General features: G+C 41.8%; 1 protein-coding gene across 3 annotated transcripts in view; it reads left to right on the top strand.

The window, feature by feature from the left end:
* The first annotated feature begins 333 nt into the window (after positions 1 to 333).
* The window catches only part of LOC126168725 (uncharacterized), a 70,626-nt gene continuing 45,059 nt past the window's right edge, over positions 334 to 25,900 (top strand). The window contains exons 1-3 of one of the 3 annotated variants that reach the window (XM_049920581.1): positions 334 to 549; positions 669 to 942; positions 1,075 to 1,135. In XM_049920581.1, the coding sequence (XP_049776538.1) occupies positions 1,132 to 1,135 (4 nt within the window). In that variant the 5' untranslated portion in view covers positions 334 to 549; positions 669 to 942; positions 1,075 to 1,131. Of the gene's footprint in view, positions 943 to 1,074; positions 1,136 to 25,900 lie in introns of all 3 variants that reach the window. The other 2 variants (XM_049920583.1, XM_049920582.1) reach the window with 2 other exon arrangements.

The raw sequence follows: 25,900 nt of genomic DNA, 5'->3' as shown, positions 1-25,900 counted from the left end.
TTCCTTTGACATTGTATAATAATCATCCCACGATTATTTTTACTGTACTATTGTGATTTTAACAATTTATGATATCGTATTTTCTGAATTTCCTTTCACATTATAAGAGTCTAAGTGAAATGTTTATTTAATTTTTTAACAACCTTAATGAATTTTTTTCTTTCTCGTCCTGCAACCAAGCGAACTGGGTAGCATGCTGGAATAAATAAAATAGAAGTTCTCGATTTTTCCAGATCAATCTTTAGAAGGCGCCACATGTTCGATAGTTCGTCATTTCAATTCAGGCCAAGATAATAGGCACCATCAGCTGCACAGCAGCAGAAGCACTGTGAAAGTGTGAAGTTTGTAAACATGGAAGCTAATAAAAGGAATATTTGTGTAGTGTCATGTCTACGTAGTGAGTCTGCGGATTGCGAAGCAGCTGGTAACGAGACCAGACGAATCCTGAAAATGTTGAAATTTGCTAGCATTCATAACAAAAAGTGAATGCGCAGAGCCTTGGCCAAAATGTAAAATATGATAAATTTCGTAGTGTAAAAAAGAATAATAGTACGTCGCAATACTTGCCAATCCAGCAGAATCTACAGCGTAGATTTCAGGACGCTATGTCATTCATATCTGCAAGGTGCTAAAAAACAAAAGATAGTATATTTATTCTGTGTTTCCAGGTGTTGGTACCAAAAACAATGTGTGTGTTAATAGGCTGCGTAGGAAACCGCTATTACGCAATTTCGTGTCCTATATTTGTTCGCGGTCAGTTATGTGTGTCAGTGCCCTTGCCTTGTACCTACTTTCCGGACAGTGCTAAAATATTAAATGGGACGTGTGTAAACACTGGCTCAGTGCAGTTTTGTTGGTTAATGCGAGTTTTGTTGGGTAATGCTAATGAATGACGTGCTACAGTGATCTCAGAAACTGGTAGTTTACATAAAATTTATAAATGTGAGTTACTTGCAGTTCAAACACTCCTTACATTTTCTTACAATAATAAGCCTGTTCAGTAGTGTCAAATTTGATAAACAATTTTTCATGGCACTTTCGTTTGTCAAGTAATTTCTAATTTGTTGTTCTTAGATACAACGCATAACTCTCTACTACCGTTTACGTTTGTCTGCACCTCTGCATGGAAACATGGGTGTTTGCTTTTGAGTGAAAATAACATATCTATTAATCATTCTCGTTAGTTGGCACAATAAACGCCGCACCAACTGCTGCTGTTTGACATTGCATGAGAAACGTCTCCAGAAATTCTGCTTAAGAGGATTCGCGTTATAAGTATAAGAGTTGTTTCGTTCCAGTTTCAAGCAAAAGGCTGTTTTGTGAATGAATATATTAATAACACGACAATTAACGAGATAAAGTAAGATAGCATCTAAGGGTGTATCATGACCGGGGATACTTTCGGCCAGCTTTTCATGTTTTCACTTGCATATTAATTAATAAAAAATATAATAAATGAATTTTCAACGTCAAAATTGAGTTTTAACCAATTAACAAAGTATAAAGAAGTAAACTGTATCAACTTTTTAAAGATTTTATTTTTTCACTATTTCTTAAATGTTGGAACAAACTAACTCCAGAACTTCCTGGCAGATTAAAACTATATGCTGGACCGAGACTCGAACTCAGGACCTTTGCCTTTTGTAGGCACTCTGCTGCAGATTGAAAGTCTCATTCTGGAAAATGATGCCTGCTCAGGCCTAGTTTGGACCACTCACTCATTTCAATACAAATCACTCATTAGACTACTGTAACCCCCTTACACAACAATCAGGTAATGAAATGGCAATACAAAGTAGCAAAAACAATTGTTTGCTTATTTAAATACCTATAAAGAAAACAAAATTTTAGATTTGATTTGAAAAACATGAAAACCATTTATTTTTGTTCTACAGAATTTTTTGATGCTAATTTCTAATACCAACTCAAAATCAGCCATCTCAGGAACATTAAAGTGTCATTTCATGAGCTCGGGAGGGTTGATTTTTTTTTTCTTCATGTCATTCCACTCATAAAGAAGAATATCCTTTTTGTCAAGCCACTTCCAAGACTTTTTGGTCTTCCTCTTACCATCTACTGCAGAGCGTAACTCTCCCCCATTAGGCAGAAGTTGCCTTCTTTCAGGTTACATTTTAATGATTCTAGGTCTGGTGCCGGTGGTGTTTCCTTGATAGGTTCGATGTTGCCAACTTCTTCATTGAAATCTTAAGATTTACTTTCAGTTAAAGAGAGGTACGAGCCACCATCAGAAGCATTGTCATCAATTCACTTTCAGTTAAATAAAGGTGTGAGCCATCATCAGAACCACTGTCATCAAGAAGACCGTAAGAACCAGAGTTATCTCATTTGTTTGCTAGCTCTTGCTTTCTACACTGGGCCCCTTTTTTCGGCTTAGGTGTAGAATTAAATGCGCCTTCAAAGTTCATTTCATTTTCTCTCAATTCGTCAAACAACTATGAACAAAAACTTTTTCCAGCTGGAACATCCAACTTCTTACACTTCTGAGTTTGCCTAGTACTTTTTGTCACATCCTTCCTTTTTTCCGCAAAGTGTTGCATGAAACTTTCTCCAATTAGATTTTTCATAGTGCTGTTGAAGTTACCATGTTGAGGCAAGCACTCCAGTACTTTGGTTCTGTCGAAAGGTATGATACTTGTTTTTTTAAAAAAATCCAGATATCGTATTTTCTTTCTTCTCTACATACAAACAGTAGACCAGCTGTTTTAGCGGTTTAGGAAATTGGTCCTTGGGCAAGCCTGCCATTGACTTTTTTTTTCCTTACATGAAGTCAATTTCTTATGCCACTCCCTTTCCATAGGGATATAGTAGGTGACATCCAATGGTTGATTGATATGTGCCGAGTTCGGTGGCAGACACACACACTTTACATTGTTATCCTCCCAAGCTTTTACAATTTCTAAGTTGATATGAGAACTTAAGTTGTCCCCAATCACAACCTTGACACCAGGCAGCTTTTTCGACCGAGGAAGTAAAATGGTCATAAACCAATCTTCAGATGTTCCTGAACTGAGAACAGTTTGTATATGTTGTCAGTTATTTTGCTCTGAAAGTTATTAATATCTTATATATATGTCGAATACCTACTTTTATGCTGCCTGAATGATATAACCAGTACAGTAATGACATATTTCAAACTGGCAAATTTTTTACCTGTTGGAAAACGTGTGCTTTCCATGTTCCTGATGGCTGGCTGCTTATCTCTACTACTCTACACCTTGACATGTTTCACTTTCCTTCAAAGTTTACTTTTCTGTTGACACCTCTGGAATATGACGTGCAAGTGAATGAATCCTAAGCTGCTTTCCCAAAGACCTATCTTTTTCAAATGTATGTTAGGTTTATCCTAGATTTCAAATATTCCCCTGCTTTATTGTTGAGTTTACTTCTACATATGCAATGAGAACAATGGAGTTAAAATTATTTACAAGTATGCCTTGAAAGGTGCAAATATTATGTTACATTTACTGATTACCAAACATCTTTCTTTTTCTATCATTTTTACTTCACAAATACAAACTGTTTACTTCTGTACATTTTGTGCAGATGTAGTGCACAGTTAATAAGTGTTTTCAAAAGGCATGTTTATGTAGCACCAAGAGCTGCTGATGAAACAAACTTTATTTGCTACTAGTTTTGAATTGCTATAGCAATCTATATGGACACACTTCAACTACTTTTTGGTACTACATAAACACAAATCAACTACCCAGTTCTACAGTACACGAAGTGCACTCCACGTAGCAGCAGTTAACATAACAATGGACAGTGTACAAATGTTAGCAAAATGTATAAGTGCACAATTGTCTACTGTCTTGTCTTCATTACAGGTGGGTCTCTCTCACACTGGGAACTGAGTGACCTGTTCTGCCTTTTTAATCTCTCTCTCTCTCTCTCTCTCTCTCTCTCTCTCTCTCCCCCCCCCCCTCCTCCCCCCCCCCTCCCCCTCCTCACTCTCCTCTCCTGACTGAGGTAGAAACTATTAGTGCTGAAATCTCTCTTTTACTTCTATTCTATATGTGTTTAGTGGCAGAACAACATATTTTGGCACTTGACAACAAATACTGTCCAGCAGTTCCATCTCATAATTTACTAGTGTTTTTGATAAGAGTTTTCGTTATACCCAATTAAATGCACATATGTGTGATGCAAGTGATGTGACTAACAATTTATAATTATTAATGCTGCAGCAGTACTGATGCCTCAGTCTGAAGACTGGTTTGATGCACCTCTCCACCGTAGTCTTACCTGAGCAAGCTTCTTAATCTCTCCATAACTATGGAAACCTACATTTATTTGGACCTTCGTACTATAGTCATACCTGGGTCTCTCTCTATTCTCTCCCCACCCCCATTACACCAGTACACACTAACACTCTTCCATCCATTACAAAACTGATTCAGTACCTATTTACTCATCGGCATTCTTCTGTAGCATCACATTTCAAAAGCTTCTTTTCTTGTTTGAACTGCTTATCGTCACTTCTGTAGAAGATTACACCCCCACACATAACTTCAGAAAAGACTTCCTAACACTTAAAATTATATTCATTGGTAGCGAATTTCTCTTTTTCAGAAATACTTTTCTTGCTACTACCAGTCTAAATTTTATAACCTCTCCACATCTGCCATAGTCACTTATTTTGCTTTTAGGACGCCTCTTCCGAATTTCATTTTCTCAGTTTCACTTTATGTAATTTGACTCCATTCAATTTCCCATGTTTTACTTTGGTTGTTGTTCTTCTTATAATCTCTTCCCAAGACAGTACTCATTCCATTCAACTACTCTTCCAAATCATTTGCCATCTCTGTCAGAATTACAATGTTGTTCTCAAATTGTAAAGTGTTTATTTCTTCTCCCTTAACTCTAATTCCCTCTCAGTTTCCTCCTTGGCTTCCCGGTGTGTCCAATTTATTGATTGAATACCATTGGGGAGAGGCTACAATACTCTTCTCACTGCCTTCTCAACCAGCACTTACCTTTCTTGTTCTTCGACTCTTACAAATGCAGTCTGGTTTCTATACAAGTTGTAAATAGCCTTTTGCTCCCTGTATTTTACCCTTGCTACCTTCAGAATTTCAAAGAGTTGTTGCAATCAACATTGTCAAAAGCTTTCTCTAACTCTACAAATGCTGTAAATGTAGCTTTGCCATTCTTGACTCTATCTTCCAAGGTAAGTTACAGAGTCAGTATTACCTCATATGTTCCTACATTTCTCATGAACTCAAAATGATCTTCTGTGAGGTCGGCTTAACCAGCTTTTCCATTTGTTTGTAAATAATTCTTGCAAATATTTTGCAACAATGACTTATTGAACTGTTAGTTTGGTTATATTTACAACTGTCAGCATCTGCCTGCTTTGTAATAGGAATTATTACAGCATTCTTAAAATTTAAGAGTTCTTATCTGTCTCATACATCTTGCACACCAGGTGGAATAGTTTTGGCCCAAGGATCTCAAGAATTCTGAGGGCTGTCATGTACTTCAGACAAATTATTTCCACTTATTAGGACTTCCAATGGTCTTTCAGTTTCTTCTCACAGTATAATATCACCCCTCTCATCTTCATCTAGTACTTCTTCTCTTTCTATGATATTGTTTTCCCGTTTGTTTCCTTTATACAGGCCCTCTATGTTATGTTGTTCGAACGCTGCCACATGGGGCAAGTGTGCACATGCACCCATGCACATGCCTATCTCTCATAACACCCATGAGCAGGTGCAGGTAGTGTACGCTACATGCCAGATGGCCATATTGCACGCAATCTACGTACGCACAGGCTGCATGGCCACCCCAGCCCATATATTTATTCCAGCTTTCAGCCTTTCCTCCTTTGCTTTGTTCTGGCTTGCCATTTGTTCAGGCTTTGCATCTTAATAGTCATACAGGTTCTTCTCCAAGTGTTTCTTTAATTTTCCTACAGGCAACAGTTATCTTTCCATTAGTTATGCATACCTTGCATTTCTCGCCCAACTTCTGATTCTCTCTGGGCTGCTATAACAATTTTATGCTGTCTGACGATGATCATTTTGAACAAAATAGGTAGCAGATAAAGTTTGTTTTATCAGTCTTGTTGTTGTTTAAAATAACTTTCTTTACCTATATATTATATTCTCTCTGTGTTATCTCATTTGGAAATCTATAATTTGCTACATTGCTTTCTCACAATGGATGAGAGTGCAGGTTTTTCTTAATGATACTTTTACTACTCAGTTTGTCAGATTAAGTAAAGCTATCATTAACTGCCTATCAAAAGAGGCAGCATAAACAAGACTAAGAAAGTTGTTAAGATTTTTTTATTTCTACTTATTTTGCACTGATTATTTTACAGACCATAAACTCATCAGGTAAAACAACAATCCGACATTCCCTAGAATTAAGTTGATGAACACACATTATTGCTTTAGAGAATCTTCCTTACTTGTAACTTTTTACTAAAATAGCAGACAATATGGTTAATGAAATTATAGGCTAAAGTGCACTTATGGTGTCCACAACTCTTATGTTGCATTCTGCTCTTGGCAATGTAACTGCCAAGAGGTATAGTTCTGAAAATGTCATTTGAACTATTTTATCATTATGAAGCTGTATTCATATCTACAACTGTTGCTTCTTTTAATGAAATTTCAGTTGGTTACAGTGTGACATTCTGCTCACATTGCAGAACAAAGATGTAATATTTTCTTGGTGTATGTGATAATAAAGTCTTTATGCCTCCAAAATTTTTCTTTTCTTTGTATGTTCCATACCAGCATAAATTTATAATTGCTATTGAAAGGTCTAAATTTGCAGAAATCTGTCTCTGGAAAAACAAACTAAAGCTGAATGCAGAAATCTAGTAACTTTAGGATTATACATTAGATGTAGAAGGGAAAATGTAACGCAACATAAATATTGATCAGTTATACATGAAAACGGTTACTGTATTATAGATCACTTTCTGGACTGGTAGAATTTTGCTTTTGGTGCATTTCTTTATAGTCATGAAACAATAATGATAATCTGAAACTGCTCTAAAAACAACTTAACTTAATCGGAACAAGAATGGTAAAGAATGTTTCTTTTAAGAAAGGATGCAGAAGGACTAACCAGATTAAGAATATTAACCAATTTTCCTTATCAACAGTTCGCTCTGAGTGACATAATGGAACAGTTGTTAGATGTGGATAAGAATAAATGCTGTTTAGTATCATTTAAGCATTGTAGCTGTTTACAGTATTTAAAAAATGATTACTGATCTAGAAATGTTTGTAATTCAAAAATTTCATTATCAGTATCATTGAAAAAAAGGAATCCCTATATTTACAAGTATTGGGTGTTTGAATTGTCTGCAAAAGCAAAAGTTTATTCCATCTCCGAAATTGTCCTTTCTTTATTGCTCATACTGTTCTTAATGTTGAGAATAGATTAGATTTATTTTTTGTTACAGAGAACTATAATGAGGAGATCCTTAAGGATTCAAATTGGATAGTAATATAAATTTCCATCCTATATTTTCCAAGAATACATAATAAATATTTAAAAAATGAGAGAGAGTGGTGTAATCTAACTCTCTTGCAGAGATGCTAAGTAGAATGTTCCTCATATATGTGTAATAAATCAAGAAAAAAATTAACCATTTTTTATGCAAAAGATAATACAAACATACCACAAAGCATGTAAATGTACATTACACCGAGGTGTGCGTGATAATTCTTAAGCTACTGTAGCCAAGTACCATCAGTGAGAAAGTCAGAGTACAGGAAAGACGATCTTGCTAATCACAGGAGTACTTCAACATTATGCAGACAGTTCATAGAGACATATGCCATGCATGAATGAGGTAACACTAGAGGACACAGGATGTCCTTGTCATATCATTGTCCTTTCAGAATTTCGTCAATTGGTACCAGCTGTGACTTGATGCCTCCCAACACCATGATAGGAGTAAGACAACAGCCTATGCATTGGATGGTAAATTTCTTAGTCCGGTTGCTACTAGTCTCCAGCGAAACAAGCAAGAGACACAGAGTGTTCCAAGTTGACCATTACTCATTCTCAGATGTTGGATGGAGATGTAAAGGGGTTACAATATGCTTGGTGCACAATACGGAGATCCTTTCTTGTAGTGGTTTGGTATGGTTGACCAGAACCTTGATTATGAGTATGCCTACCCTCATGTTCCCATGACTGTCACAACCAAATGTGCCACAAATCTGGATGTTGCACAATTCAACCAGCCAGCCACATGTAGACTTGCAATGAGCCCCTTTTCAAACTGTCAGGTGCTGCTAACACTGTCTCAAATGAGTACACAGCATCTCTGTGTCCTTCATAGGGATCACTCAACATTGACACTGTTCACTCCTCTTATATACCCTCCCAAGCATTGTAACAATGCTAAACACAAAAAACACTAATGCGGTGGACATTCTATTTGTCCCAGAAAATTGCAACTCTAAATCATTTACATACCCACTGATGTTGAATACATGACAATGCTGTATTGGCATCCGATTATGTCTTGTGGTTGCTTCACTTTTTTCTCAGGCTGTGTGTATACACATCAGTGAGTTCTACTGAGAAATTCATCAGTGGTGTAGAAGTAGTTAGCCACTAGAAGCCCGTTTGGCTCCTCTTAAACAGAGTTGTATTAGTAGTTAAACTTTTTATGGCAGCTGGAAAATTATTAAAAATCTGTTTCCTAAATAATGGGCATCTTTCTGGATCAAAGTAAGTGACTTTAAATCTTTGTGAAGATTATTCTTATTACTAGTATTGATTCCGCAAACTATGCTGGAGTACGACAATTTTCATTAAGGAGTAAATATATTGAGAAACTCTAGTTAGCATTCTTGTTTCCCCCGTTCCTTGAACATTACTGAGTTCACAAATAAATTGTATTTTACGCTTGTGGGCTCAAAAAATCTGAGATTGGTTTGATGAATTCCCCCCCCCCCCCCCCCCCCCCCCAAATATTTCTGTGTGGCGTTATGGAACAAATGTTAGAAATGCACACTAGGTTTTTTTGTTTTAATAAAAGATTAATTTATAAAAATATAATTGGATGGGCAAATATTTGATTCACTGAATGGCGGCAGGAGAAAACGCATACAAAAGTTAGGTAAATTTGCAAGCCTTTGGAATCAGTGCTACTTCTTTTGGCACAAGGGCTGAAGGGGAAGGAAGACAGATGAAGAAAAAAGAATTGGCGAGGTTTAGGAAATGGTAAGTATTACAGAAAAGTCTTTGAGAACCCTGGGTCAGGGGAGACTTACTAGACAGTATGAGAAGGAAAGACAATGTTGAGGATTACACTGAACTAGATCTGAAAACCAGAGAGCTTAAAGGAGGAAGATAGTGTAATAAGCAATACAGAGATTACTGATAAAACATTGTGCAAGAGAGGATAAGAGTGTAAAGCTAAGTACAGTATATGTGTAGGAGGTGGGGTGGGTCAAATAGACAGGTCGGAAAATAAAAAGATATAGAAAACTGAAAGGAAGTGAAGAAAGGAATACTTACTGAGAAGAAATGCAGAGAAAAAAATAAGTTAAGGCCAAGTGGGTGGTGAGAACCAAGAACATGCTGTAACTCCAATTCCCACCTGCAGAGTTCTTAAGAAACTTGTGTCAGGGAAAGAATCCAGATAGCACTTGTCCCTCTCCGTGCTCCTCTAGTTGGACCATCTCCAAGGCAGACTGGGGGCTCTTTTCTTCCAGGGCGACCTTTCAGGATCAAACCTTCACAAGCTGCGATCGTCAGGTCGCACACCTCACGGAAGTCATTCTCGCTGCTGCTGAATATTCCATCCCTCACCCTACTTCTTCTCCACGTCGCGTACCGGTCCCCTGGTGGACCGCAGCATGTAGAGACGCTTTACGTGCTCGTCGACGTGCTTTACGCACCTTTAAACGCCACCCTACAGTGGCGAATTGTATTAATTATAAACGATTACGTGCTCAGTGTCGTCGTATTATTAACGAAAGCAAGAAAGCCAGCTGGGCTGCTTTCACAAGCACCTTCAACAGTTTTACTCCTTCTTCTGATGTCTGGGGTAGCCTGCGCCGGCTATCTGGCACTAAGGTCCACTCCCCAGTTTCTGGCTTGAAGGTCGCGCATGAAGTCCTTGTGGCCCCTGAGGCTGTCTCCAATGCCTTCGGCCGCTTTTTCGCCGAGGTTTCGAGCTCCGCTCATTACCACCCTGCCTTCCTCCCCCGCAAACAGGCAGAGGAGGCTAGGCCACCTGACTTTTGCTCCTCGAATTGTGAAAGTTATAATGCCCCATTCACCATGCGGGAACTCGAAACCGCACTTGGCCGATCACGGTCCTCCGCTCCAGGGCCTGATTCTATTCATATTCAGATGTTGAAGAACCTTTCTCCTGCGGGTAAAGGTTTTCTTCTTCGTACATACAATCGCATCTGGATTGAGGGACATGTTCCCGCATGCTGGCGCGAGTCTATTGTTGTCCCGATTCCTAAGCCGGGGAAGGACAAGCACTTGCCTTCCAGTTATCGACCTATCTCACTTACCAGCTGTGTCTGTAAAGTGATGGAGCGAATGGTTAACTCTCGATTGGTTTGGCTGCTTGAGTCTCGACGCCTACTTACCAATGTCCAATGTGGATTTCGTAGGCGCCGCTCTGCTGTTGACCATCTGGTTACCTTGTCGACCTTCATTATGAATAACTTCTTGCGGAAGCGCCCGACCGCGGCTGTGTTCTTTGATTTAGAGAAGGCTTACGACACCTGTTGGAGGGCGGGCATTCTCCGCACCATGCATACATGGGGCCTTCGCGGTCGCCTCCCTCTTTTTATTCGTTCCTTTTTAATGGATCGACAGTTCAGGGTACGTGTGGGTTCTGTCCTGTCCGACACCTTTCGCCAGGAGAATGGGGTGCCACAGGGCTCAGTTTTGAGCGTCGCTCTGTTCGCCATCGCGATCAATCCAATAATGGATTGCCTCCCAGCTGATGTATCAGGCTCTCTTTTTGTGGACGATTTTACCATCTATTGCAGCGCGCAGCGTACACGTGTCCTGGAGCGCTGTCTTCAGCGTTCTCTTGACCGTCTTTACTCCTGGAGTGTCGCAAATGGCTTCCGTTTTTCTGCCGAGAAGACGGTCTGTATCAACTTCTGGCGCTACAAAGAGTTTCTCCCACCGTCCTTACGACTTGGTCCCGTTGCTCTCCCAATCGTGGAGACAACCAAATTTTTAGGCCTTACCTTTGACAGGAAACTTAGCTGGTCTCCACATGTGTCATATTTGGCCGCCCGTTGTACCCGTTCTTTAAATGTCCTCCGTATTCTCAGTGGTATGTCGTGGGGAGCGGATCGAACCGTCCTACTTCGTCTATATCGGTCGATCGTCCGCTCCAAGCTGGATTATGGGAGCTTCGTATACTCCTCTGCACGGCCATCCATCTTACGCCGCCTCAACTCCATACAACATCGGGGTTTACGACTTGCGATCGGAGCATTTTATACCAGTCCCGTAGAGAGTCTTCATGCTGACGCTGGCGAATTGCCACTCACTTACCGGCGCGATATACTGCTTTGTCGGTATGCCTGTCGGCTACTGTCAATGCCCGACCATCCGTCTTATCGTTCCTTTTTTGACGACTCTCTTGACCGTCAATATAGGTTGTATGTCTCTGCCCTGCTACCCCCTGGAGTTCGCTTTCGTCGCCTCCTTCAACACCTTAATTTTTCACTCCCTGCAACCTTTCGAGTGGGCGAGAGCCACACGCCACCTTGGCTCCAGGCTCAGGTCCGCGTTCACCTTGACCTCAGCTCGCTCCCAAAAGAGGTCACCCCCAGTTCGGTCTACCACTCCCGTTTTTTGGAACTTCGTTCGAAGTTCATCACCATGACTTTCATTTATACAGATGGCTCTAAGACCAATGACGGGGTCGGGTGTTCCTTTATAGTCGGGGCACAAAGTTTCCAATACCGGCTCCATGACCACTGTTCGGTCTTCACAGCTGAGCTCTTTGCCCTCTACCAGGCTGTTCTTTACATCTGCCGCCACCGACATTCAGCTTATGTCATCTGCTCAGATTCCCTGAGCGCCATCCAGAGCCTCAGTGATCCGTACCCGGTTCACCCTTTCGTACACCGGATCCAACGCTCTCTTCAGCGGCTGGTGGACGTCGGTCCGCCGGTTAGCTTTATGTGGGTTCCTGGCCATGTCGGTATCCCTGGGAACGAAGCTGCAGATGCCGCGGCCAAGGCTGCGGTCCTCCAGCCTCGGACAGCTTCTTGTTGTGTCCCTTCGTCCGATTTTAGCAGGGTCATTTGTCGGCGCGTTGTGTCGCTGTGGCATGCCGATTGGGCTGCACTTACCGACAACAAGCTTCGGGCCTTAAAACCTCTTCCCGTGGCTTGGACGTCCTCCTCACGCCCTTCTCGGCGGGAGGAGGTCGTTTTAGCAAGGTTAAGAATTGGACACTGCCGGTTCAGCCATCGCCATCTGCTGACGGCTGCGCCGGCGCCGTTCTGCCCATGTGGGCACATGCTGACGGTTAGACACATTTTAATGTCCTGTCCCGATCTTAACCAACTGCGCCTCGATCTTAACCTGCCTAATACTTTCGATGACATTTTAGCGGATGACCCACGAGCAGCTGCTCGTGTTCTTTGTTTTATCAATTTGACACACCTCGCTAAGGACATTTGATGAAGTTTTTTAATCCTATGCCTGTCAGTCTGTCTTTTATTGTGTTTTTCCTTTTAGTTGTTGTTGTCAACTTGTGGCTCGCGGTGCATTTTTAGAGTAGTCAGGGCGCTAATGACCATTGCAGTTGTGCGCCCTAAAACCACAAAAAAAAAAAAAAAAAAAAAAAAAAAAAAAAAGATAGCACTTGTGGTGAAACAGGCACTGACTATCATGCCGTAGAGCATGCCCTGCAACAGGATTTTTATGTTGGTGATGTACATCCTCTGTCTATGCCCATTCATCCTAACCATTAACCTGGTGGTAGTCATACTAATGTAGAGGCCTATATAGTGTATGTGAGGTATCATTTCACAGGTGGCTCTCCCTTTGATACTACATGTTTTGTCAATTACAGGACTGGTATAGGTGGTAGTAAGAGGATGCAGAGGCAGCTTTTACACTGGGGTAGGAGCCTTATGATAGGGAAATGGGTGCAGAAGGAGCATAGAATTTCACCAGAATATTATGGGGATTGGGAGGGCAATAGAAAGATATTCGGGTGTGATGGGCAAAATGTCAGACAGAATGAACCTCATTAAGGACATGATTTTACAAAGTCATAGCTAATTAATATGTTTAAGACCAGGATAATACTGATTGACAAAAGGTTTATTCCTAAGTTGTTTTTTGGAGGGTTCAGCAGTATTAGAATGTTATGTGATAGCCAAGGAAATATGTTTTTTGACTATACTGGTGCAGTAAATATGCCATTGAAAGCTGAGATACAATGATAGTATACTGCTGTAAAGGGTCTGCATCTGAACACATACATTTATCTCAAATGCCATGGCTGTACGGGAGGGAACATTTGGCATGGAATGTATGGCAGCTGTCAAAATGTAAGTACTGTTGTTTGTTCATAGGTTTAATGAGTAGCTGACCTTCAGTCAGGATGAGGTCAACATCAACAAAAATGACATGGGCTTCAGAATACGACAAAAAATGATTTATTATTATTTTCATATCCAGGACAGTATAGTAAAATTATTTACAAAATCAAACATATCTGCAGTATATGCTCAGGATTTTATATAAGTCACATTCATTTTGAGGCCCAGAAATTTCTAGAACATTTGCTGCAACCAGGTCATCAAGTGTGCTGGATTCAGGCAGACCAAGAGGCGTGTGTCATGCTGAGATTCTCCGCATTTGCAGGCTGCATCTCCAGAAATGTACCCCCATCATTTCAAGTTTTGTTTGCACCGTGTCACTCCAGTTCGCAGTCTGTTCAGATTCTTTGACATCTGATACGGTAGTTGGAAACCAGCAGCAGGCTCTTCCTGTAGGTTTTGGCTATTATGTCCAGTTATTTTGTCCCGCCACAGCTCAGTTTGGTGAGTGGAAGGTGAAGATGTAATAGCTTCAGTTGTTTGCAGGGAACACTTTCTGGGCTTCAGCCTTGAACATGGTGCTTCACTTCCAGACATGGGGTGCCTGGGATAGTTTTCATGTTTTTTTCTTTTCAACTTCTGCCACTGTTCTTTGTGTCTTATCTCTGGGGGTGCCATGCCTGCCAGCTGGTAGGTTTTGTCGACTGGAGTTGCTCATAGGCAACCTGTTATGACGTGGCCTGTCTCATTGAGAGCGGAGGACATTTGGTTGAGCTCGCCATGAGCTATTAGTGAACTTGCGTATTCTATTATTTTGGCTGCAGACTTTGAGCTTTGTTTTTTCCCAGTGACCTTTGAAAGTGAATATTCGGTCAAGCTTTACTCCAAGGTATGTAGGGGTGTATGTATGTTGTAATTGCATTCCCCTTCAATTTATATCCAGTTTTCTTCTAGCTTGCCTATTTCTCAAGTGAAATGCATTTACCTATGTTTTGGATGGCATAGATGAAAGCTCTTGTATCTGTTGCAACATGTTGGTCATTGATGTAGATAGCGTACAGCAGCAGTGTCAGAACACTGTCTTGGGAGAGACCATTCTTCTGTGCTGTCAGCTTCTCTTGTTGTTCAGGATTGTGAAAAACTGCCTGTTCTGAAGTAAGCATTGGGTGAACTGCATTAGTCGATAGTCCTTAGTGATTGAATAAATCTTCCTTATGAGTTGGTTGTGATTTACTGTATCATATGCTGCTGTTATGTCCACAGATGCCACACCTGTAATTTTCCCTCTCTATGTGCTGAGTTAGGTTGAGGATCTGGCCACAACACGATTTTCCTGGCTGAAATCCTGCCTGTTGTTTGATTAGGCTCCAGTCTACATAAGCTGATATGTGGTTCAAGATCATTCTTTCCAACAGTTTGTATAAATGACATAGAAGAGAGACTGGTTGAAAGTTCTTGGGATCTGTCGAATCTTTCCCAGGTTCCAGTTAGGCTACCACTTTCGCTTTATGCCAGATTCTGGCTATCTTTAGTTTAGAAATGAAGTTGTTAATTAGATTTAAAATCCACCTTTTAGTGCCTGGGCCAAACCTCTTTATTTGTTCTACTCATAGATCATCCAATCCTGGAACATTGTTATTGTTCATGCAACACGTAGCATCTTCTAGCTCTGCTAATGTGAAAGGACAGACAATAAAGTCATTTTCTTCAGCAAATCTTTGTAGTGTGGTTTTACTGTGAGAATGTATTTTTTTTTAAATTAACAGGTCATCCTTACCATGAGTCCATATGGCAAAGATGTCATTAATATATCTAAACCAAACCAGTGGGTGAAGGGTTGTGGATCCCAGGAAAGCTCCCTCCAAGTGGCCTTTGAAAAGGACGGAACCATCCTGGTTCTGACTGCAATGCCTCATGTCTGTTTTTATGTCTTCCCCTCAAAGATAAAGTAGTTGTCCATAAGTATAAAGTTGATTAAGGTGAGCAGGAAGGATGTCATAGGTTTGGAATCAGTTGGGAGCTGACTGACATAATGTTCATCAGCAGACAGGCCATGTACCTGGGGATGTTGGTATTGAGGGAGATGGCATCAATGGTGACGAGAAATGTGTGTGGTGAGTGTGGGACAGGCACAGGTTTCATACGATGTAGAAAAATGTTGGAGACTTTCATATATGCGGGAGTCTTGGTGCTATAGATTGCAGGTGTTGGTCAACAAAGAGAGATATACATGCATTGGGTGCCTTGGCCCCAGCAGCTATGGGACAGCCAGGGTGATTGGGTTTGTGGAACTTAGGAAGAAGTTAATGATGGGAGTGTGTAGTTTGGGTGGGGTAAGAAGTTTTGTGGATTGAGGTGTTACTCCTTGCAAGAGACTGAGGTTTCAAGGAGGAACTGTAGGTCAGTTTGTATCAGAGGGATGAGATCTTGATGACAGATGCTGTACATAAATTTGTCGGACAGCTGGCACGATCCTCACTTACATACTCCAGTCGGTCAGGCACCACAGTAGTAATTCCTCATCTGCTGGGAGGATAATAATGGAGTCATAAGTTTTGGGGAAGAAAGAGGCTGGAGTTCTGCAGAGGATAGGTTAGAGTAATGTTGTAGGAATCTGAGAAAGGGTTGTGAAGCAATACTGGTTGTTAGAAATTCTTGTAAGGCCAGTAATGGGTGATTTTGATGTAGTGGTGGTGGATCAAGTTGAGATCGTGACTGGAACTGTGCAAGGCAGGGTTCAGTGTGAAGTTTGCTGTTGGAAAGATTTTGGGATCAGGTTGCAGAGTGACATTTCCAGTTGACATTATGTCTGAAGGAAAGTAGGTCTGCCACTAAAGCAGCATGATTAAATGCAGGTTTAGGACTGAAAGCGAACCCTTGTATAAGTGAGATAATTCATGAGGGGAAAGTGCCTTAGACAAGAGGTAGAGAACACTGTGTCGTCGTGCCTGCTTCTTGTGCTCATGAGAGGTCATTGCTCTGAAAGGCAGTAGCTAGGGCTGGGGGATGTTAAGAAGGTTGGCCAAGCTTGGTTTGTAGGACAGGAGTGGTGGTTGGTGGTATGACTGTTTAGGGAACTGGAGAGGGATGAATTTATTTTGCGTGCATGAGGATATAACATGCGTGATCAGATATACCCCAGTGACAATACTGCACCCTACCCCCAGCATAATTCCTTTCACCCATCAACATTATTCAACTCCCTCTACAATCATCTGACACCTTTACTCACTACTTACAATGCCAACTTCTTTCCCCAGTGCTATCCCCCCTCCACAATGGACCCCTGCTCTATTTGTCTGCACCATGTTAGAAAAGTTTCTGTATCCCTAGCCAAAACACTGTCTCATGTGCTGTTCCTTAAATGCTGCCTAAGTCATGGAATTTCCCCCCCCCCCCCCTCCCCCCAATGCCACAACCACAAAAATCCCTATTTATGGATCCTACACCTCCTTCCACAATGACCTTCATCTCTTCATATTCTGCCAGTCCATTTCCCTCACAAACCTGGTTCTACAAAAAACATCTCCATGGCACAGGCATCTCTGAATCACCTCCAGTTCCTCCACAAAATACTGTTACTATGCAGTCCCCAATACCTACACCTCGTCACCCAAATTGAAATCCTGATGCTCCAACACCTAGAAGAACCTCCACAAGTTATCCAGCCTGCTGAAATCCTACTCCTACCTTTGGGCACCAGTATCCAACCCCATCCTACGTCTACATCTACATGATTACCCTGCAATTCACATTTAAGTGCTTGGCAGAGGGTTCATCGAACCACAATCATACTATCTCCCTACCATTCCACTCCCGAACAGCGTGCGGGAAAAACGAACACCTAAACCTTTCTGTTCGAGCTCTGATTTCTCTTATTTTATTTTGATGATCATTCCTACCTATGTAGGTTGGGCTCAACAAAATATTTTCGCATTCGGAAGAGAAAGTTGGTGACTGAAATTTCGTAAATAGATCTCGCCATGACGAAAAATGTCTTTGCTTTAATGACTTCCATCCCAACTCACGTATCATATCTGCCACAATCTCTCCCCTATTAAGTGATAATACAAAACGAGCTGCCCTTTTTTGCACCCTTTTGATGTCCTCCGTCAATCCCACCTGGTAAGGATCCCACGCCGCGCAGCAATATTCTAACAGAGGACGAACGAGTGCAGTGTAAACTGTCTCTTTAGTAGACTTGTGGCATCTTCTAAGTGTCCTGCCAATGAAACGCAACCTTTGGCTCGCCTTCCCCACAACATTACCTAAGTGGTCTTTCCAACTGAAGTTGTTCGTAATTTTTACACCCAGGTACTTAGTTGAATTGACAGCCTTGAGAATTGTACTATTTATTGAGTAATCGAATTCCAATGGATTTCTTTTGGAACTCATGTGGATCACCTCACACTTATCGTTATTTAGCATCAACTGCCACCTGCCACACCATACAGCAATCTTTTCTAAATCGCTTTGCAACTGATACTGGTCTTCGGATGACCTTACTAGACAGTAAATTACAGCATCATCTGCGAACAACCTAAGAGAACTGCTCAGATTGTCACCCAGGTCATTTATATAGATCAGGAACAGCAGAGGTCCCAGGACACCTGATATCACTTCAGTTTTACTCGATGATTTGCCTACTCACTGTGTTCCCCCTTGATGACCCCTCATAGCACCCAGACCCCGTCTGGCTGACCTTTTCAACCTACCACATCCTGCAAAACCCCCTACCAACACTCCACAAAAACCAGAGCTGAAGCAAACCCAGAACACTGTTGTCAACCTCTCTGCCATAATCCTCAGCACTACAGATGTTTCAGTCCTACCCAAAGGCCTCACATTAAGCTCTACTTCCAGCTTTAACCATGTTGGACTTATGAAAGACCTACTCCCCTTCTCCCTCTCTCTACAGTGGAAACACTTCTCTCCCACCAACCCCTCCAAGTGAAGCCAATCCATTTCTGAAATTGAACCCTTCCTTTCGCAATTCATACCACCATCCAGCCTTGACCCTCCCATTCCCACCTAACCATCCCCTGGTCACCTTCCAGGTATTCCTAGCTCCCAACCTGGTCTCATTATCCTTTCCTAGGTCTCTCCCTAAGGACAACAGCCTTTTAACAGATGAAAGGACTGTCCTACACAGCGTAAAAATGGATCCTGACCTGATCATCCTACCGGCAGACAAAGGTTCCACCACTGTTGTGATGAACAGGAGTGACTACCTGGCAGAGGGCCTCTGCCAGTTGCCCAACACCTCCATCCACAAGTTCTACCAAAGTGACCCCATTCCAGAATTCCAACAATATACAATCCCTGCTGAAATTCCTAGGATCTTCCCAGAACCTCTCCACTGAATCCATCTCTCTACTAACACCAACAACAGCCCACACACCCATTTTCTACATGGTCCCCAAAATCCAAAAACCTAACAATTTTGGGTGCCCTTTTGTTGTTGGGTACAGTGCCCCCATCAAAAGAATCTCAGCCATTGTCGATCTGACTCCCCAACCAATTGTCCAAAACCTATCCCCCACATAAAAGATACAAATCACTTCCTGCACTGGCTGGCCACCATCACTACACGTTACCTGCCTGATCCTTATTTATCACTGTTGATGCAACCTCCCTATACATCAACACCCCTCATTTCATAGCCTTGCTGCAATTGAACACTACCTCTCCCAACACCCAGCAGATTCCATATCCGCCACTTCATTTCTCATGTACCTAACCAACTACATCCTAACCCATAACTGTTTCACGTTTGAAGGGAAGGTGTGCATATAAATCCGTGGCACAGGCATGGGCATCCGCATAGGACCCTCCTATACCAACCTCTTCATAGACCACCTAGAGGAAACATTCCTACATTCCTAAAACTCCAAACCTGTGGTCTAGTTCAGGTTTATTGATGACATCTTTATAATATGGGCTCAAGGCCAGGACACCTTATCCTCATTCCTCCAGAACCTCAAAACCTCTCCCATCCAGTTCACCTGTTCCTCCTCCACGGAAAACCTAAATCAGGATGGCTGGACGCAGGTTAGAACCGCTGTCCTCCCGAAAGCGAGTCCAGTGTTCTCACCTCACTTGGTCGTGTGTAGTTTACAAATGCAATTATTCGAGACATTTCTTGTAACTCTCAACAAAATAGTGTGGAATTCTATAGGTTTGGGACAAAATGCCTACACTGAACCTGCAAGTTGTCATTTTGAATGTATACTGTAATGTTTAAAAATCTACCATATCTGTACCAGAAGTAGAAGAGTAACTGAGAAATAAAACATTGTATGACGCATGCCTATCAAAACATTTCTGTTTGTTTCATGTTTCTTATACTTTGCTGATGATGGCTCTATGTATTAAGGAACAACTCTGACTTTCCTCTTTTTAAATGAGATTAACTTAAAATCACTATCTCGCTAGCCAATGTATCAATGTAACATTATTCTGAAACTAATACTACTTGCAACACAAGAAGTTATAATTATTAAAACAACATTAAATATTGCATTTTTCCTGAATCTGTACAGGCATAGGTGGTTACATATTATGATCACCTGCATAATAATGCATTGGTCCTCTTTCAGAATGTAGCACTGCAGTGATTCTGCACAGCATGCATTTGACAGGTCTTGGTAGTTTCTGCAGTTATGTGACACAAGATGTCTACACACATCACGCAATTCTCATAAATTAAAGGCCAGTCGTTTGTGGGAGCGGAGCTGATCCCCAGACGTGTTCCAGATATGCTCCGTCAGGTTCTGATCAGGCAAATGTTTGGCCAAGACATCAATTTGAGCTCACTGCCATGCTCCTCAGACCACTGCAGCTTAATTTCAAACTTGAACATGAACAGTTACACTGCTGAAAGATGACATCACTGTCCGGGAAGATATCAACTCTGATGCAGGTGGTTCACAATAATGTTTACATAGTCCATATCTATCATAGTGCCTTTGTTTGCTACCACATTCCCCAGGTGAATGTCATCCATAGCATAATATTGTCCCCACTGGCTAGTATCCATGGCATGATGCGAATGTCAAGTAGCCCTTCACCTGGATGATGATGTATCTGGACCTGACCAATGACCTGGTGTAACAAGAAATGTGATTCATCTGACCAAGCAACATATTTACACTGGCCTCTGATCCTGTGCCCACTGCAGCTGTAATTGATGGTGTCTTTGGGTCAACATGGGAGCACATAGGAGTTGTCTACTTTGGAGGCCCATGGTCAACCATGTGCACAACGAAATGATCTGCTCCAAAGTTCTTGTACCTGCACCAGTATTGCACTCTGTCATCAGATCTGCCACTTATCCTGCTTTACAGAGTGAGCAAGCCTCTGAACCTCACATTCTGTGATTAGTTATGGACGTCCAACACATTTTCACCTACTCGTGGTATCACTGACCTTCAACCAAATAGCCAACCAGCTTCACTGTTTCTGAGATGCTCATTCCCAGGCACTAGATTTTGTCGAAGTCGCTTGTGGCTCATTCATTAGAGAACGATTCCTCATTTGTCTCTGCTCTGCTTGTATACTTTCCTTACCATATTACATACCTGCAAGCCACTAGGTGTCTTCAGTCTCATAATGGGGTGTGGTATTAATGTTTTGACTCATTAGTGCATATTATAATAAATACAGATAAATTTTGTGTAATGTATCTGCCCCCATGTCTGCTCTACACATTCAGACGTCAGGTGCTAGAAAATGGATCAGGTTGATTTCAACAAGAAACTTCCTGTTTATATTCGAGTTGCAGATATTTTGGACAATTTTATCCTTAAAAAGAATGGCAAGTGCATGTTAAAGGTCAGTAAGTGTTTGAGGAGGTGTGATAAATGTCAAATACTATACATATCCTTAGTTAGATCTTGTAAACAGTTAAAGTTGTAAAATAAAATATTTTTCTCTTAATGCTTCTAGACTCTTCCAGCAAAATTGGTCATTTTAATGTAGTACAAGTATGTAACCCAATATCACCTAATATATGAAATAGAATAGGAAGTGTCATATAATCTTCTGCAACAGCACCAAAGGCAACCAGGTATATTTTAAAAGCTTCCTTCTACAACTTCCATCTTTGTGTCTTAAGACTGGCTTGGATGCATCTCTCCAGGCTATTCTATCCTGTGCAAGCCTCTTCATCTCTAAGTAACTACTGCAACCTACATCCTTCTGAATCTGCTTAGTGTATTTATCTCTTGGTCTCCCTCTACGATTTTTGCCCTCCACGCTTCCCTTCAATACTGAATTGCTGATCCCTTGATGCCTCAGAACGTGTCCCACCAACTGATCCCTTTTTATAGTTAAGTTATGCCACAAATTCCTCTTCTCCCCAGTTCTATTCAGCACCTCCTCATAAGTTACATGATCTACCCATTTAATCTTCAGCATTCTTCTGTAGCACCACATTTCAAAAGCATCTATTCTCTTTTCATCTAAACTATTTATTGTCCATGTTTCACTTCCATACATGAGTACACTCCATACAAATACTTTCATAAAAGACTTCCTAACATGTAAATCTATACTGGATGTTAACAAATTTCTCTTCTTCAGAAACCTTTTTCTTGCCATTGCCAGTCTAGATTTTATAACCTTTCTACTTCAACCATCATCAGTTATTTTGCTGCCCAAGTAGCAAAATTCATCTACTACTGTAAGTATCTCATTTCCAATCTAATTCCCTCAGCATCACCTGATTTAATTCAGCTACATTCCATTATTCTCATTTTGCTTTTGTTGATGTTCATCTTATATCCTCCTTTCAAGACACTTTCCATTCTGTTCAACTGCTCTTCCATGTCCTTTGCTGTCTCTGACAGAGTTACAATGTCATAGGCAAAACTTAAAGTTTTTGTTTCTTCTCCTTGAACTTTAATTTCTACTCCAAATTTTTCTTTGGTTTCCCACACTGCTTGCTCAGTGTACAGATTGAAAAACATTGGAGATAGGCTACAACCCTGTCTCTCTCTCTCTTCTCAATCACTACCCCTCAACTCTCATAACTGTCTGTTATCAGTAAAAATTGTTAATAGCCTTTTGCTCCCTGTATGTTATCTCTGCCACCTTAAGAATTTGAAAGAGAGTGTTTCAGTCAGCATTGTCAATAGCTTTCTCTAAGCCTGCAAATGCTATAGATGTTGGTTTGCCTTTCCTTAACCTATCTTCTATGATAAGATGTTGTGTGTTCCTACATTTCTCCAGAATCAAAACTGATCTTCCTGAGGTAAGCTTCTACCAGTTTTTCCATTTGTCTGGAAAGAATTTGTATTAGTATTTTGCAACTGTGACTTATTAAACTGATAGTTCAGTAATTCTCACACCTACCAGCACCTGCTTTCTTTTGAATTGGTATTATTATATACTCCTTGAAGTCTGTGGGTATTTCACCAGACAGAAGAGTTTTGTCATGGCTGGCTCTTCCAAGGCTATCAGTAGTTCTAACAGAATTCTTCACACAGTATCATATCTCCCATATCATCATCATTTACATAATCTTCTATTTCCTCTTCCATACATTGTCTATTCCTAGAGCCTTGTTTCAACTTACGTCTTTAGTGCTTTGTCAAATACTTCACACAGTATCATATCTCACATCTCATCTTCATCTACGTCCTCTTCCATTCCCATAATATTATCCTCAAGGCATCTTCCTGCTATAGACACACTATATACTCCTTCCACCTTTGTGCTTTCCTTTCTGTGCTTAGGCTTGGTTTTTCATCTGAGCCCTTGATATTCATTGTTTAATTTTCCTACAGGCAGCACCTGTCCCCTAGTGATATATGCTTCTACATCCTTAAATTTGTCCTCCAGTCATTCCTGCTTACCCATTTTGCACTTCCTGTCGATATCATTTTTGAGACATTCATATTTCCCTTTGCCTGCTTCATTTACTGGATTTTTATATTTTCTCCTTTCGTCAGTTATATTCAATTTCCATTAGTCTCTCATAGATGCAAATTTAAATTTAGAATTTTGTGCAGTTACAGTCATTAATTTTTCTTTAAAAATAGTACTTTCACTCTTTTAGTGATGTTTGTAGTCATTTTTAAGAAATCACGTTTATAATATAGAACTAATTATCTGGATTATTTTCTGCAGTAGTAATCAGGTACTAAGCAGATTAAAACTGTGTGCCATTCTGTGACTCAAACCTGGGACCTTGGCTTTTGTGGGCAAATACACCACTAACTGAGCTATACAAGCACAACTTATGACTCATCCTCACAGTTGTGCTTGCACCAGTACCTGATCAGCTACATTTTAGTCTTCACAGAAGTTGCATGAAACCAGCAGGACTAGCACTCCTGGAAGACAGGACATTGCAGAGACATGGCTTAGCCACAGCCCTGGGGGTATTTCCAGAATGAATTTTTCACACTACAGTGCAATGTGCACTAATATGAGACTTCCTGGCCCAAGACTCAAACCAGGGATGTTTGTAGAGCACTTGCCTGTGATAGGCAGAGGTTCTATGTCTGAGTGCCAGCCCAGTACACAGTTTTAATTTGCCTGGAAGTTTCATATCAGCTCATACTCCTCTGCAAATTGAGCTTGCATTCAGGAGGAGCTGCAGTCCAAGCTCCACCCAAGAATTGTTCCCATAAATGATTTCATGGGGATGCTGTGATACTGATTTCATGTAGTGATGGTCCATGCTCAGAATTATCTGTTGCCATCACTAATATAGCAATGGAAAATCCAGGGTGGAATAACAACAATATTATGAAAAGGATAGATTGCTACACACCATTTAGAGCAGATGCTGAGTCACAGACAAGTGTGTGTGTGTGTGTGTGTGTGTGTGTGTGTGTGTGAGCAGTCTTTTCATTGTGTCCATCTGCAACTCAGCATCTACTCTATATGGTGAATAGCAGTTATCCTTTTCATAATATTATCACTAACCTAGGAAACACATATATAATAAATGTAAAAGCCATATTATTTCAGAAACCTCCTATTTGAAATGAGAAAAATGGTTTCAGCTATATTTTCTTCAGACACAGTGTAACATGTTCTCTCATTTCTACACTCCTGGAAATGGAAAAAAGAACACATTGACACTGGTGTGTCAGACCCACCATACTTGCTCCGGACACTGCGAGAGGGCTGTACAAGCAATGATCACACGCACGGCACAGCGGACACACCAGGAACCGCGGTGTTGGCCGTCGAATGGCGCTAGCTGCGCGGCATTTGTGCACCGCCGCCGTCAGTGTCAGCCAGTTTGCCGTGGCATACGGAGCTCCATCGCAGTCTTTAACACTGGTAGCATGCCGCGACAGCGTGGACGTGAACCGTATGTGCAGTTGACGGACTTTGAGCGAGGGCGTATAGTGGGCATGCGGGAGGCCGGGTGGACGTACCGCCGAATTGCTCAACATGTGGGGCGTGAGGTCTCCACAGTACATCGATGTTGTCGCCAGTGGTCGGCGGAAGGTGCACGTGCCCGTCGACCTGGGACCAGACCGCAGCGACGCACAGATGCACGCCAAGACCGTAGGATCCTACGCAGTGCCGTAGGGGACCGCACCGCCACTTCCCAGCAAATTAGAGACACTGTTGCTCCTGGGGTATCGGCGAGGACCATTCGCAACCATCTCCATGAAGCTGGGCTACGGTCCCGCACACCGTTAGGCCGTCTTCCGCTCACGCCCCAACATCGTGCAGCCTGCCTCCAGTGGTGTCGCGACAGGCGTGAATGGAGGGACGAATGGAGACGTGTCGTCTTCAGTGATGAGAGTCGCTTCTGCCTTGGTGCCAATGATGGTCGTATGCGTGTTTGGCGCCGTGCAGGTGAGCGCCACAATCAGGACTGCATACGACCGAGGCACACAGGGCCAACACCCGGCATCATGGTGTGGGGAGCGATCTCCTACACTGGCCGTACACCACTGGTGATCGTCGAGGGGACACTGAATAGTGCACGGTACATCCAAACCGTCATCGAACCCATCGTTCTACCATTCCTAGACCGGCAAGGGAACTTGCTGTTCCAACAGGACAATGCACGTCCGCATGTATCCCGTGCCACCCAACGTGCTCTAGAAGGTGTAAGTCAACTACCCTGGTCTGCAAGATCTCCGGATCTGTCCCCCATTGAGCATGTTTGGGACTGGATGAAGCGTTGTCTCACGCAGTCTGCACGTCCAGCACGAACGCTGGTCCAACTGAGGCGCCAGGTGGAATTGGCATGGCAAGCCGTTCCCCAGGACTACATCCAGCATCTCTACGATCGTCTCCATGGGAGAATAGCAGCCTGCATTGCTGCGAAAGGTGGATATACACTGTACTAGTGCCGACATTGTGCATGCTCTGTTGCC

This window comes from Schistocerca cancellata, chromosome 1 (genome assembly GCF_023864275.1).
Source record: "Schistocerca cancellata isolate TAMUIC-IGC-003103 chromosome 1, iqSchCanc2.1, whole genome shotgun sequence".
NCBI classification, from domain to species: domain Eukaryota; kingdom Metazoa; phylum Arthropoda; class Insecta; order Orthoptera; family Acrididae; genus Schistocerca; species Schistocerca cancellata.
The sequence above is the reverse complement of the archived record's forward strand: the minus strand, read 5'-3'. Positions and strand labels throughout refer to the sequence as shown.